The 14,579-nt window shown below is 41.3% G+C and overlaps 1 protein-coding gene across 8 annotated transcripts in view; it reads right to left on the reverse strand.

Annotated features, from left to right (window-relative positions):
- The window catches only part of COL7A1 (collagen type VII alpha 1 chain), a 172,616-nt gene that overhangs the window by 49,899 nt on the left and 108,138 nt on the right, over nucleotides 1-14,579 (reverse strand). For all 8 annotated transcript variants that reach the window (XR_006102318.1, XR_006102320.1, XR_006102319.1 and 5 more), the window contains exons 71-80: nucleotides 13,840-13,875; nucleotides 13,367-13,402; nucleotides 12,497-12,544; nucleotides 12,092-12,127; nucleotides 10,569-10,700; nucleotides 6,857-7,066; nucleotides 6,349-6,384; nucleotides 5,063-5,107; nucleotides 2,147-2,218; nucleotides 353-397 (exon numbers count right to left, since the gene is read on the reverse strand). Coding sequence is in view for 4 of the 8 variants with exons in the window: in XM_042453283.1 (XP_042309217.1) it covers nucleotides 353-397; nucleotides 2,147-2,218; nucleotides 5,063-5,107; nucleotides 6,349-6,384; nucleotides 6,857-7,066; nucleotides 10,569-10,700; nucleotides 12,092-12,127; nucleotides 12,497-12,544; nucleotides 13,367-13,402; nucleotides 13,840-13,875 (696 nt within the window). In the remaining 4 variants the exon portion in view is untranslated. The remainder of the gene's footprint in view (nucleotides 1-352; nucleotides 398-2,146; nucleotides 2,219-5,062; nucleotides 5,108-6,348; nucleotides 6,385-6,856; nucleotides 7,067-10,568; nucleotides 10,701-12,091; nucleotides 12,128-12,496; nucleotides 12,545-13,366; nucleotides 13,403-13,839; nucleotides 13,876-14,579) is intronic.

Below are 14,579 nucleotides of genomic sequence, written 5' to 3' on the forward strand. Positions count from 1 at the left end.
CTACTAAGCCTAGCTCTGTAGGAATACTTTTTGGACCAAGGTTAAAACTGAGAACAGAAAATTCCTGCAGAATAATCCATAGTAGGAATGGTGATGGCCATTTGGCACTGCTGGATAGGAGTACCTTTGTTGTAGACACAGCAGCCCAGCTTGATTGTGGAAAAATAAAGCCCCTTTTTTGGCTCAGGTCTCTTCAATTATTTTTAAGCTAATGAAAGGGATAGAGAAAAAGAGTAAAAAAGCAAGATACACTTTAAGGAAAGAAGAGCTTCCCTTCTTGCAAGCGAAGGTACAGAACAGACACAGGAAAAGCTGGAGAGATGCAGGGGTGGGAGACTTACTACACTCAGACCTTATCGCCTCTAGAGCCTCTCTCGCCATCTTCTCCTGGCTCTCCCTGTATAAGAGAAATGGAATAGTTAGCTGGCTGCCTTCAAGAGGCAGAAGGTATCATAGTTTTGTATAGTTCTTTCTCATCACCCCATGCATAACCAGTAACTCGAAAGCCAGCATGGTGTAGTGGTTTGAGCACTGGACTATGGTATGGAGACCATGGTTTGTATCCCCATGGAACCATGGAAACCAACTGAGTGACTTTGGGCAAATCAATCTGTCTCAGCCTCAGAGGAAGGCAAAGACAATCCCTCCCCCTGAACAAATCTTACCAAGGAACCTCTGTGAAAGTGTTACTTTAGGATTGCCGTAAGTCAGAAACAACTTGAAGGCACACAAAAAGCTAATGCCAACATGTAAACCCAGAGCCTGGGAAAGCTGCCTTTATGGACTATATAGCCTATAAACCCTCTACTCAACAAATCACCATTTTGTCTGGGAATTCTGAGAGCTGCAGTCCAAAAAGGAAATTTTTCCAAATTGTGTGTAAACTCCAGCAATTAAGCCTACATAATCACTTTGCCCACAAAGAAAAATATGTTTCTACAACATGGTTTGTTCCTGCATTTCTGTATCATCATAATCCTCATCATTTTTACCTGCCTCTCTCTATGGATTGAGATATACAATCCTATACACACTAATCTTGGAATAAATATCATTGGATTCAATGGAACATACTTCTGAAGAGATTTGCACAGGGTACATTTCTGGATTTCAGCTCAAAAAGCAACCTTCCTGCATTCTATTTTAATTAAATTAATCTGTTGAGATCAGTCTTTAATTGTTGATGACAAATTTTAATATAAAAGGACAAAAGGGAAGGGAAAGACACATTAAAGATAACTTTCTCTTCTAACAATGAGTATGTTTCTTCCATTTTTCTTCCCAATGTCTTTATTATTTCAGGATGACATCTACATTAATATATTGGTACCAAATAATTTCTTTATATTTAATTGACTGGTAACAAAACAGATGGCCTACTAATTATTCAATGTCCCCAAAGAGCAAGAGTTCACAGTACAGCAACTTCAGATTCTGTTATTCTGGTAACATGATTGGGAAGTAAGGAATTTAAATGCTAGCTCTGATATCATTCTTTCATTACAAAAGAATGAAGGAAGACACGGTGCTGCACCTCTTCAGCTACTGGACAGAAATAAGCAGCATAGCACAGCCCTGTTCAAATGGGAAAATAGGAGCAATTTATAAGGTGGAGTTTTGCCATCCATCATTATAATCCACAATATCTTGGGTATGACAAAGATTCAGTCCCATCTCAGATCCTCTAACTTAGAGCTGGTATAGACTGGCACTTTGCGCTGGCCTTGGCCCAATCTAGAGGTGAGTAGCAGCAGCCCTAACACGCACTCCAGGCACCATCTTGGCATGCCCCCATACAGTCAGGGCACACCACAATGATGTCCACATGGCGCAGCATGTAAACAGCACTGCGCCACGCAGAAATCATCATCGCACTAAAAGGAACCCACCAAGAACGGATTCTTTCTAGGCCTCCCAGAGGCTGCAGCATTTGGTTGCTGCGGTCTCCATCTGGGGCAGAAAGGGGTGGCATCTTGCTGCCCCTTTCTCCTCATCTGTACAGCGCCTTAGTGACCAATTGCTGTGAGTCCAGGGCACTTCGAATGTCATGTTGCCTAACAAAAAATGGAGGAAAATGAGCAAAAGTGGCTTACTTATGTTATGTTAGACAGTCATTCAAGGAAAAGGAAAGGAACTAGGCTCTAACCTTGCTTCCCTTGGGTCCTGGTGGGCCACGTTCTCCTGGAAAGCCTGGGAGGCTTCCATCTGTTACATCTATCTAGAAACACATCAATATATTAGCCATAAATAGATAAACACATTCACATCCTCCTTCACGCTCACTGTGCATTATTATTTATATCCCCATACCATCCCAAAAAATCTTATTCACAACAGAGGTGGAAGAACTGCAACTCCAATCAAAATCCATTTTCCCATGAACCAAAAAAATGATTGCCTTAGCTCCTTGAACCATAAGGACTTTATACCTAATATCTGTTTCAGATTTCAGTTCTGTCAACTGGGAGATCATTGGCAGATTCTGATAGATTTGCTAGTTTTTTTTCCTAGATCACAACCCAAATTTCAGAAGCAATGATTCTGATAAGAATAAGAATCATTGACAACTAACAAGGCACAGCTGCAAACAATTCTCAAGAGGAAGAAAAGAGGGAGGTGTCTAAAGAATGTATAAAGAACTTTCAGAGGAGCTGATATTTAAAAGAGACCTGTATAAGAAATGGTAAAAGAGGGAGATCACCAGAGAGGAATACAAACTAATAACCAATATTTGTAGAGGGAAGGTCAGAAACATTAAAGTTCAGAATAAGCTCATGCTCACTAGAGGTTAGAAATACTAATATTGGGTGTTTTTGTTTTGTTTTGTTTTGTTTTGTTTTTGGTTGTGTTTGGAGCAATAGGAAGAACAAGGAAATGGAAGGGGTGCTGCATAATGAAGATGGTGAAATGTTAACAGGGACAGAGAAAAGGTTGAATTATTTATTACCTTCTTTGCTTCAGTCTTCTCCCAAAAGGAAGACAATGCTTTAACTAGTGGAAATTGAATAAATCAAGCAGGAAGGGGACTACAGCCCAGAAAAGGTAAAGGGGTAGTAAAGGAATACCTAACTACTCTAAATGAATTTAAGTCTCCAAGGCTAGATGAACTGCACTGATGCATTCTAAAGGAATGTGCAGATGTAATCTCAGAGCCAATGTCAATAAATCTGATTAATATAATATTATTTATTTTATTTCCAGGATTTATATTCCATCTTTCTCCGCAATGGGATTCAGGGGAGTTGTGGGACAGACAGGAGCAACCACCTCACTGGGTGCTCATCTCCCTCTGAGGAGTCACTCAGTGCAGTTTGCACCCCCTACACTCCCAGTGACACCCCCGAGTAGAAAACATGCTTATCAAATTTGCAGATGTCACAAAATTAGGGGGGATAGTGAATAACTCAGAGATAGGATATGAATTCAAAATGACCTTGATATATTGGAGAGCTGCGCTAAAACCAACACAATGAATTTCAACAAAGAGAAATGAAACCTATTACAGTGAGGCTGGAAAAATGAAATGCACAAAGGTAGGATAGGTGATACCTGGCTTGAAAGCAGTACATGTGAAAAGGTTCTAGTAGACCAGAAGCAAAACATGAGTCAACAGTGTGATGAAGCAGCAAAATAAACAAATAAAAAAATTCCAATGAAATTCTGGGCTAAATCAACAGATGTATAGCGTCCAGATCAATGGAAGCAGTAGTGTCACTCTGTTCTGCTTTGGTCAGACCTCACCTGGATTGTGTGTCCAGTTCTGAGTGCTACAGTTCAAGGATGATATCAACAAGCTGGAACATGTCCAGAGAAGGGCAAACAAGATGATCAAAGGTCCAGAAACCAAACCTTAGGAGGAACAACTTAGGAAACTGGATATGTTCACCTTGGAGAAGAGAAGGAGGAGAAGTGACATGATAGCCCTCTTTAAATATCTGAAAGAATGTCATATAGAAGAAGGAGCAAGCTTGTTTTCTGCTGCTCAAGACTAGAACATGAACCAAAGGATTTAAATTACAAGAAAATAGATTATACCTAAACATCAGAAACAACTTTTTTACTGTGAGAGCTGTCCAATAGTGGAGCAGACTGTTTCAGAGAGTAGTGGACTCTCCGCCTTTGAAAGTATTTGAGCAGAAGTTGGATGAACCTCTTTCAGGAGTGCTTTAGTTGTGTATTCCTATATGGCAAGGGGTTGGACTAGTAACCTCTTCCAGCTCTTTGATTTCACAATTCTAAGGCCAATAAACAAGAGCTCAGATAGAATCAGACTACCCATGAGCAGAAATGGTAGAGTGATGGATTAACTGTGCCAGATGTTAATGGTTCCTCACTGTGTCCTCTGCTTAAAGTGGGTAGAGAATTATAAAGCCCGGGACTCTGTTAGAAAGATAGAAATCATGCAGACATTCTTCCAGAATCATGGAGCCCTGTAAGATTGTTGGTGGGAATCATGGAGTGCTCTAGATGTTCTTTGAATGAAACTCCAGCATTCCACAATGTTCACTAGGGTGGGCAGGACTCCTGCAACTTACGGTCCGTCAAGATCTGCATATGATTCCAATTCCTAATGTAGGGTGACACATGTTAGGAATGAACTTTTAACTTTATTTCTATTAGAAATAGACTCATTTAGTTGTTAAGGCATAATAGGATTAGAAGAAGGAGAAATGGGGTGGTAAAGTTTTGTGTCACATTGAATTGTATAGCCAAAGAAATGACAGCCCAAGGAAACTGACTGCACAATTGCCACCCATTGTGTACATGAAGACATTGATTATCACATGATACAAACCATAAGAGAAAGGAGTCAAGAGAGCACTCGTCTCCCTCTTGGGTTTTTAAAACTAGAGATTTTCTCACAGGTTTCAAAGGATTCAGGATATTACCAGTGGCCATGTTAGCTGGGAATTCGGACACCAGAGTAGTAAAACCAGTAACTTTGCAAAGCTCTGACTGTAACTTGGATCAGTGGTAAAACAGCACCATGTTATGATTTATTGTGAGTTCAGCATTTATGGAAAAGTGGTAGAAAGGGACATGCAATGTTGAAAGCACTCACCTTGGGTCCTGGTGGCCCTGGTGGCCCAGGTGAGCCATCTCTGCCCTGAGACAAGAGATAAGGAATAAGGTACATCAATAATTTCCCAAATAGCTGATCCAAGCTCTTCCTCCCTAAGTCACAATGGAAATCCTTCTATGCACACTCTTAAAAGTAGTGAATGAAACTGTTCTACAGGTCTTCCATTCATGACTAACTGTACTCAACATGAAAAATATTTGTCATTGATGTCATTTAAAATAACAACAAAAAGTCAAGTTCAGGATGAAAGCATTTAGAACAGGAAAAACAGGGATGGTTTTTTGTGGGTTTTTCGGGCTATCTTCTCTGAAGATGCCAGCCACTGATGCTGGCGAAACGTCAGGAATAAACTCTTCTAGAATATGGCCACATAGCCCGAATAACCCACAAAAAACCATGGATGCCGGCCATGAAAGCCTTCGACTTCACATTAAAAACAGGGATGTTTCTCCAGTCCTGCCAAGTGAGTTTTCTATGAGCAGAATTTTATACTAGCCTGGATTTTGGTACAGAATGTTTTACTTTTAATGATTTAGTGCGTACTTTGTGGCTATTCAATTATTGTGTATCATACTGAATATTTATTAGAAAAATAGCTCATAAATATTTTTTTAAAAACCGAATAGTTTAATACATTGTGGAAGAGTGAACTCACATACAATAGCAGTTATTCAGAGCAGTCAAATAACAGATATGAAAAGAATAGGGATCCCTGGCCTTCATTGCTTATGTACTCTAAATACAAGAATTATCTACTTTGTTTATGTAACATAAACAAAATAGAAATGGCTGGTTCCATGTTAACAGTATCCAATGTCTGTCATGCATTAAACAGATGTCAAAAATGGACTGTTTCCCCCTTCCATATAGTTGTTCAAAGTAAATGAGACTTTGTTAGCAACTGAGTTTCAACCTTTCTCCTCTACGGGGAATGTTTTGAGTGTTATCTGAAATATTTCTCCTACAAAAATTAACTTCCATAAAACTTCCACTGTCCCAGGAATACTGATCACAAGGAAGACAAAACTGTAAAACTAGATGAACCTCAGTGCAGGAGTAAAAATCTTGACTTTGATGTTTATGTAACAGAGTGCCTGTGTTTGCAGGTATCAGCTTTGAACTATCAGGTAAATGAATTTATGCTGGTGTTATAGGTCTGTGCAAGCATGTGCACTTACATAATTGCAGACACTGTGACACTGATTTGTAATCCATCATGATAACCAGCTGTAACACAACCCTTATGATGACATAACACTACTCACTGGCTCTCCCTGTCCACCTTTTTCACCACGATCACCCTGGAATAAGAAAAGAATATGTTTAAAAGCAATGAAAAAGCTCGCAACACAGTGTCATATCTAAGGCATGTATCTTCCTACTGAGTATCAGAAACACCTATAAAACTGGGGGCCAAGTGTGGAAGCAGAATAACTAGCAAATTTTCCATGGTCTTTGAAGACATTTAATTTTCTTATTGCTTTGGTATGGCTTTATGATGTGTGTTATTAATATGTTATTTTCTTTTAGTTTTATTTTTAAAGCTATACATTTGGGTTTCAAAATAAACATATATTCAGACATGTTTCCCACAGATTATCCCACTCAAGAGACTCCTTCTTGCTCTGCTTCCACTTCCTTACCCCAAGATCACTTGGGCCTGATGAAGTCTGAAAATGAAGTCCATTGAGACGTTGGGCGTTAGGGCTCCTTATCCCACTTGGTGCCTTCCTAACTGATGGACACTCTTTCCCATTCTCTCTTTGACAATACCTTCTCTCCAGGCCTGCCAGCCTCTCCAAGTTCTCCCACACGGCCTGGCACACCTGGAATTCCTGGTTTCCCAGGCTCCCCTGGCTGGCCGGGTTGTCCTTCTGGTCCCCGCTCTCCAATGGCTCGTCCTGTTGGGCCTTGTGGGCCTGGTGGGCCTTGGTCTCCCTTATCCCCCTTCAGACCCCTTTCTCCAGGGAAGCCAATAAGTCCCTGTAAGAAACACAACACATATCCAATAATGTCAGATCAGCTTTCTCCTCAAATGACACTCAGCGGTGTGTAGATCCAAAATGTCTCTGCCAAATGTTTTTTCCTGACAGAATGTGACTCCCTCCTCAATGAGCTTTGCAACCAGGGCACATTAGCAATGGGTATTTCCTACTTTTCATCTCCCACATTTTCTAATCAGGATTATTCTAAAAACTGAAGATAAACTATGGGTTTTTATTCAGTCATACCTCAGTTAACAAAGTCTTTGATAAAGTAGGCAATTTTTACACAGTATTTTTGCACCTGCCTAAACCATACATTCCTCATCATCCTCTGGAAGTTTTTTTAGTAGTGTCAGCATTGAAAAAAGAATGAAGGAGGCCTGGAGAAATACAGACTAAGAACTGGATTACTACAGTAAATAATGCAATAAAGCTCAAGCTGGGAAAGAATGGGATTCTAGTCTAGCCAATCTTACTGTAGCTGTGTCTGTATACCTACAACAGACAAGGTGAACAGCAGCTGTCTCTAAAATCCTTTACTGAGCATGTGTGAACAGCAAAACAGAGAAAAGGAGAAAATAGACAGGTCTGCCTAGGGATGCCATAACCCGGCGGCCCCCATGACAATCACGCTTTTGGGGGGCCCCTCACGGTCACGGCCCGGTTTGGGGGCCCCCCACGCCTTGTTCTCGGTTCGGGGTCCGCTCCTCCGCGCGCGGCTGTGCGCCACTCTCCCCACCTGGCGCACTGGTGTAGCCTAGAGAGCAGCTCTTTAAAACATCTGCCACTCAGAGCTATTATATACCAAGTGAGCCCACTTGGTATATTTACCCTCAGGAAGCCTTACTTTTCAGGTTACAGTGAGCAAAGAAAAAAAGGCCATGTTGTCTGGGAGTTTAATTGCCTCATCTTTTAAATGTAAACCGCGTCAGTATTCTTGTAATTCTTTATCACAGGATCGTTTTTGAGGCCCTAAACCCCTTTAATTGTAATATGCAAATTTATCCCGAAGCTGACCAATGGGAAAGAAGCAATCAGCCCTCCGCTTGGGTTGGTTTTCAATGGCTTGGTAAAGGAAGAGCTTTTGCCTTGCTTGTAAATAGGAAGGGCTTTGCGGTAGCAAAGGCTGCAGAAATAGTTTGACTCCCCCCTTAAACATCCATGGCTCAGTGCTATAGGATTCTGGGAAGTGTAGTTTCTTGTGGCACCAGAGCTCTTTTGACAAAAGGAGCCTGAATAATCCACAGAGGAGAGGAGGCGTTGCCTGGGGGCTGCGGTGGAAGAGAGGAGGCTGCTCCGGATGGTCCTGGCACTTCCCTTAGCTCCCTCCCTCCCTCCGCCTCCTCCCCCTCCTCCTCCCAGAGCTCATTCACTCCCCCTCCCTTTCTTCCTCCCCCCCCCCCCCCCCCTGCACTTTGAGACCCCTTTAACTGCCAAAGCTCAATGCTCTGGAATTCTGGTGTCTGAGGCATTTGGCCTTCTCTGTCAGAGAGCTCTGGTGCCACAATAGACTACAATTCCCTGGATTCCCCAGCACTGAGCAGTCTCAAACTGGACCATTTCCTCAGTGTGGATGCACCTGGGGAGGAATTCTGGACACTGCAGTTCAACTAAGTTTGGAGAGTTATGGGACTCCCTGTCAGAGATAGCTCTGGGGCCACAATGTACTACAATTCCCAGCATTCCCCAGCACTAACCCAGGACAGTTAAGTCACTCTCAAACTGGATTCTTTCCTCAGTGTGGATGCAGCTTTGGTGAGGAACTCTGGGCATTTCAGTCCAGCATTGTTTTATTTCTACAGTGTATTTTAGACCAGAGACAAGGTGACCAGGCATCCTCCTCCTTTTCCAGGACATGTCCTCCATTTGGATCATGGCTAAGAAGCATGGATTTATAATTACATGGGTGTTTTTAGCTTTTATTTTTGGCCATGTTCTACATTTTTTTGCTTGGATGCCCTACATTTTGGGGTGAGGGCATTGGTCACCTTGGTCAGATAGCTTTCCAGAGGTTTAACTGCCATTCTGCTGTGGTGCTGGAACAGACCACCATTCCCAGAATTCCATAGCATTCAGCCAAGACAGTTAAAGTGGTCTCAAACCAGATGATTTCTCCAGTGTAGATGCAGCCCAAGCCTTTTGCCTCTCTTATGTCTGAGATTTCAAAGCCCAGCCCTGGCACCACAACAAACTACAAATCCCAGGATTCCATAGGATGGAGTGATGAGAGTGAAAGCAGTGTGCAGCAGCCTAAGTTTGCTTAATGCAGTTCTTAACATGGTGCACCTCTTGCCTACAGAGTCTCCCAGGCCCCAGCGGGGCCCTAGAGTCCTCGAGGGGCTTGGGAGAGGCTGTCTCCCAGGCCCAGTGAGGCCTTGGAGAAGGTTTAAAAATGTAGGACCTTTTTTTTTTTGTTAATTTCCTGGCCAGGAAATTTTTTAAAAAATGTCCTACATTTTAAGCCTTGTCCTACATTTCCCCCCAGTTTTGAGGTCCCCCGGGATGGCAACCCTAGGTCTGCCTCACCAGCTACAACCATCATGCCAACAAAAACAGATCTATACATTTGGTCACCAAAATGGAAGTCACAGAAAAGTAGAGGCTAGTGAAAGAAAGAAAAATCATCCCTAGATACACTTTAGAAAAAGCATTCAAGTGGTCTCTAGAAGGTTAAAAATTGATTTCTTTATTTTTACAAGGCTTTCCTCACTTAGATTTTTCACTTCATATGCACATACTGTTAGAATAAAAACTTTGCTGAAACACACTGAACATATTTTTCTTTCTATGTTATTTCTGCCTCTGGTAAGAACAGTCAGTGTGATATAGTGGTTTGAGCTTTGGACTATGACTTTATAGACCAAGGTTTATATCTCTCTCAGCCATGGAAACCCACTGGGTGATTTTGGGCAAGTCACGCTCACACAGCCTCAGAGGATGGCAATGGCACCCCCCAAAAAAAACCAAACCTTACCAAAAAAAAAAAATCTGTCATAGGTTCACCATAGAGTTGCTATTAATCCAAAATGATTTGAAGGCACAGAACAACAAGAAATCAAATTTTCCATCAATGTAATGGTGAGGAACACATCTATTTCATTAACAGAAGTATGTTTGTAGTTCTCCTTCACCCTGTTGTTCCATGTTTTATTTTCCAAAAACTGCTTTTAATATTATGAAAACATTCCAGATATTCTGGTTGCAAAAACAGCAAACCATTTCCCTCCAGACATGCACTCTTAGGGTTAGTTTATTCAGGAATAATGGTAAATTGATATTAATGTGGTTTAACCAATGCAAAATTTATTGGGAATCATTTTTGCACATCCATTTGACCACTAATTTAATTACAGTATTGAACATTACCTAGCAAAACTTAATTGTACTTTTTAAAGAAATTTCCCTGTCAACATTTTATGTGAAGAACCTTCCCTAATATAGACTAAAAGGAAGCCCAGGGGCTGTAACTAATCCTTGCATATTTGGGAAGCTCAAACTACCTCTTTGCCTGGTGGTCCTCTTTCACCTGGATCTCCTCTGTCACCCTTGAAGAATCTCCGGCGATCAGGGACAGGCAGGAATTGGTCAGAACTCCCATCATAAGCACCAGTGATCTCTCGCAGTGAAGAAATCTGCGAGGAAGGAAAATAAAGCAATTTTTGTCACTGAAGCAATGAGAAAAGATATAGTGTGCCTACCCTCAGTCCAAAAAACAAGCATTTATAATCAGAGAGAGAAAAAACCATCCAGTTCCTTTTCCTTTAGGGCAGGGGAAAAAATCTATCCAGCCTTACGCTAACTGCTATTGTGTATGTTCACCACACCACTCTGAGCACATCCAGTCTTGTCTGTTTTAAGAAGCCAAGCAGGTGCTTGTGCCTGGTTAGTATTTAGATGTGAGATCATGAATGAATGCCAGGGATCTCCAGGTAAAATTATGACACAATCCTGCCTGAAAGCCTAGAGAACTGCTGCCAGTCAGAGACTCTCATCCTGTATTGTTGGTTCAAGAAGATACCATGATCAATCAAGTGCACACCTAAATGCTAGTAAAAAAAGTAATCTGGTCTGTTTTTCCAGGGAGGTCATTCATTTTTGGTGCATCTACAAAAGAAGCCCATTGAAGCTGATTTTAAGGCTTTTGCAGGTTTCTATGACAGAAAACAGCCTTTAAAATATCAATGCAGGGGTTTAAAACTTAACCAACCAAAGTCCCTATAACCAAAAAACCCCAAGATAATAACCAAACAAAACAACCAAAGGGTTCTGGCAAAAACTATAAGGGAATAACCGCACCCTGGAGCAAAAAAACAATGTAGTATCTAAAAGGGTAAAATTACCCCACTGGAAGATCTGTAAAATGCAAAGGGTGAATAAAATATCCAAAATACAAAACCAGAGAAACTAAACCCTGGAGAAAAGCCAATAAAACAACAGAAAGGGTGGAGAAAATCCCCCCCTTTTTTCTTTGGCAATTATAAACAATTATATTAATAAAAACAAAAGGCCAGACCTACATCTTCTTCAGTGGCCTGCCAATGTTTAAAATATAAAATGTATAATAACTCCTTAGCAAACAATGTGACTTTGCTGAATTCAAAAGCTACAGTGTGCCTTGGTCCAGCAACTGGCGAGAGGCCCTTCCTCCATTCCAACAGCTATAAGTCTGACTTCTGAGGAAGAGACATGCAGCCAGGCACATCTCCATCATGCCTCAGCCACAGTGGCTGGTGAGAGGTGCTCCCTTCATATCCCAGCTGTCACTGCTCTGGCCTTTCAGGGAGAGAAGAGCAGCCAGCATATACTGGACTTAACCCCCCCCCCCCCCTCCAATTACTTTTTCCTTACATGTCACATATTCTTTAGATTGTAATGCCTGGGAGCAAGGAACTATCAAATCAATGATTTGTAAGATGCTCTGAGAGCATTTTTTTTCTGAAGGGAAGGGTATAAATACTCTAAACAAACAAACAAACAAACAAAATATAAATGTATGTGGATAGGTACAATTACTAATTCATACCTTGATACCGTAGATTTCTAAGGCACGCTCAACATTCTAGATAAAATAAGGGGTAGACACCATCAACAAGTTTTTAAAAACCACAAGAAATAAAAATAAAACCTAATAATTGCTGTTGTTTGTCTTACAAGATGGCTCTCATCACCATCATCACCACCACCACCATGTTTAATTACTAGCTGCCTTTTTGCCAGTATTCTGTCTACCCTCCTGTTCACTTTGTCTGATACTTCCCATGCTTGCAGATCATATGCTTTTGCAGGACTCACGTCATGTTGCCTACTTAGGAGAAGGGAATCCCTGCTACCACCATCACTCAGAGCTAATTCAGTCTGCAATAAAATTCTACCCTGTACTCTTTCCCACTAAGGCCTCCTAGGAGAAAGAATGTGCCTGGAAACTCACCTGTGCTGTGCCAGGGTCTCCTCGTGGCCCAGGCTCACCCATTATCCCCTAAAGAAAGCAAAATAGAGTAAGTTCATTACATGCAGGTACAGTATCTCTTAGTTGCATTACACATGGTGCACTATTCATAGGCAGGATAGAAGATGTACTGCTAAGAAATCATTTATAGGATCAGATCAACCTGGCAGCAACCATTCAGGACCATCCTCTGTAAAAACATCAGCTGGCAGGATTTTTGAATCTGTTTCCCAATGAATCTCTAGGTAAGGGTCCAGAATCCATTGGAATTTAGAGTACATTACATCAGTGGTACTAAAAAATGCAGACTTCCAGATGTTTTGGGCTTTAGTTTCTGGAAGTTCCAGGTAATATAAACATTGGTTAGTAATTCTGTGAGTTAAAGTCCCAAACATCTCAAGGGCTATAGGATGATAATTATTACTTCGCATCATAATGCTGAAATAGGACACAAATGGGGTGCTAGGATGCACTGTTTATATGCCAAGGAGAAGTGTGTGTTGGACACATCAATACAATTATTGTTTGGTTTTCCTGGATGACATGCCAAAAGCCTTTGAGCAGGCACTGTATGCAGAGTAGGGATGATCCAAAACTCACACGATCTGCCAATGGTTTGCAATAAACCCTGATTCTAATGTGCATTACTTTTCACCAAAGGCCAGTCTACCTTAAATTAGCATGTATAGTATCACTGTTGCACATGACAAAAAAGAAAGAGGGATGTGAAAAAAGCAAGGCTGCCACAAGACTAAATGTTGTGCAAATGACCTCCCTACAGGGGATTCCACTGCTCTACAGAGGGATGAATTCTTTACTATCAGTTGTTTTGAAGAATGGAGAGACACTTACCTTCTCTCCTTTAGATCCAGACTCCCCTCTGTCTCCCTGAAAACAGAAAGAGAATGGAAAGCCAGTGTGCAGAATTGTAGGGAGAAATTCAACTTTGACTCCAGATAAAAAGTGCTCTACCAGGCACCAGAGTCATATTGCAGGAATAAGGCTATTCAGGAAGACATGTCATGTTGATATAGGTGTGTGGAGGGTCTGTGTCAAATACTGAGACAGCCAGCAACATGCCTCTTCCACAGGTGCCTGGTCTGTTTTATTTCCATCAGCTTTTCTGACACAATTGGTCCAAGGACAATATTTTTTTTATTCTATTTCCTAAAATGATGTATTCCTCCTTTTTTTTTTTTTTTGAGATCACAGAGATCTGGCAAATGTTCAGCCTCCATGGAGATGGAGAGGAGAGCTTCCTTGCACTAGTGGTCTTTTTAGCACAACTAATGTAGTACAAAGCTGCAGCAAACAACTTTACTTACCTTTGGTCCAGATGTCCCAGGGAGACCTGGTAAACTCTGAAAACAACCAGAAACAGTGCCAATAAGCAAAGAAAACAAGGAAAGACAAACTAAGTCATCCTCTAACAATGTAGGCTTTGCTAGGACTCCTAGATCAAGATTTCCAATGTATATTTGATATGAGTTAAGCTCTCTTCCCCACTAAACCCAAAGGGAATACTATTTAAAGCTCTGGGTTCTTTAAACAGCTAGAGTAACTTGTGCCAATATCTGCTCCCAGGGTTGATATCCTTGTCTCATAGTCCACCCTATTCATTTCTACTGAGAACCAAATTAAATTGAATGTAACAGAATTTACTCCCAGGCAAGTGTGTATAGGATTGCAACTTTCATCAAGCTTTGTATCAGTCTGTTTCCCTAGTTAAGACCTGTTGCCTTGGTGGTTGGCAGTAGGTTGGAATCTGTACTGGTAGATTGATAGATCTCCATTTGATTTACAGTAGGTGAGCAAAAGTTCTTCTGTCTCTCAATGGTTTAATAACAGTGGCAACCAAAATGCTCCCCCTCTTTCCCATCTAACTTAGGCTGCTAAAATCAGGAAAGATTAAGGGAGATGGGACTAGGTTTATGTGTTAAAGAGTGAGCTACAGTTCTAGTAGGGTTTTTTTTTTTTAAAAAATCCAAGGTTGATTATGTGCTTACAGCAGGGCTGGGCAACTGTAGAAGACAAAGAGGCATTAGAGCATAGATTCCCCTCCCTC

Source organism: Sceloporus undulatus, chromosome 2, assembly GCF_019175285.1.
Source record: "Sceloporus undulatus isolate JIND9_A2432 ecotype Alabama chromosome 2, SceUnd_v1.1, whole genome shotgun sequence".
Taxonomy (NCBI): Eukaryota; Metazoa; Chordata; class Lepidosauria; order Squamata; family Phrynosomatidae; genus Sceloporus; species Sceloporus undulatus.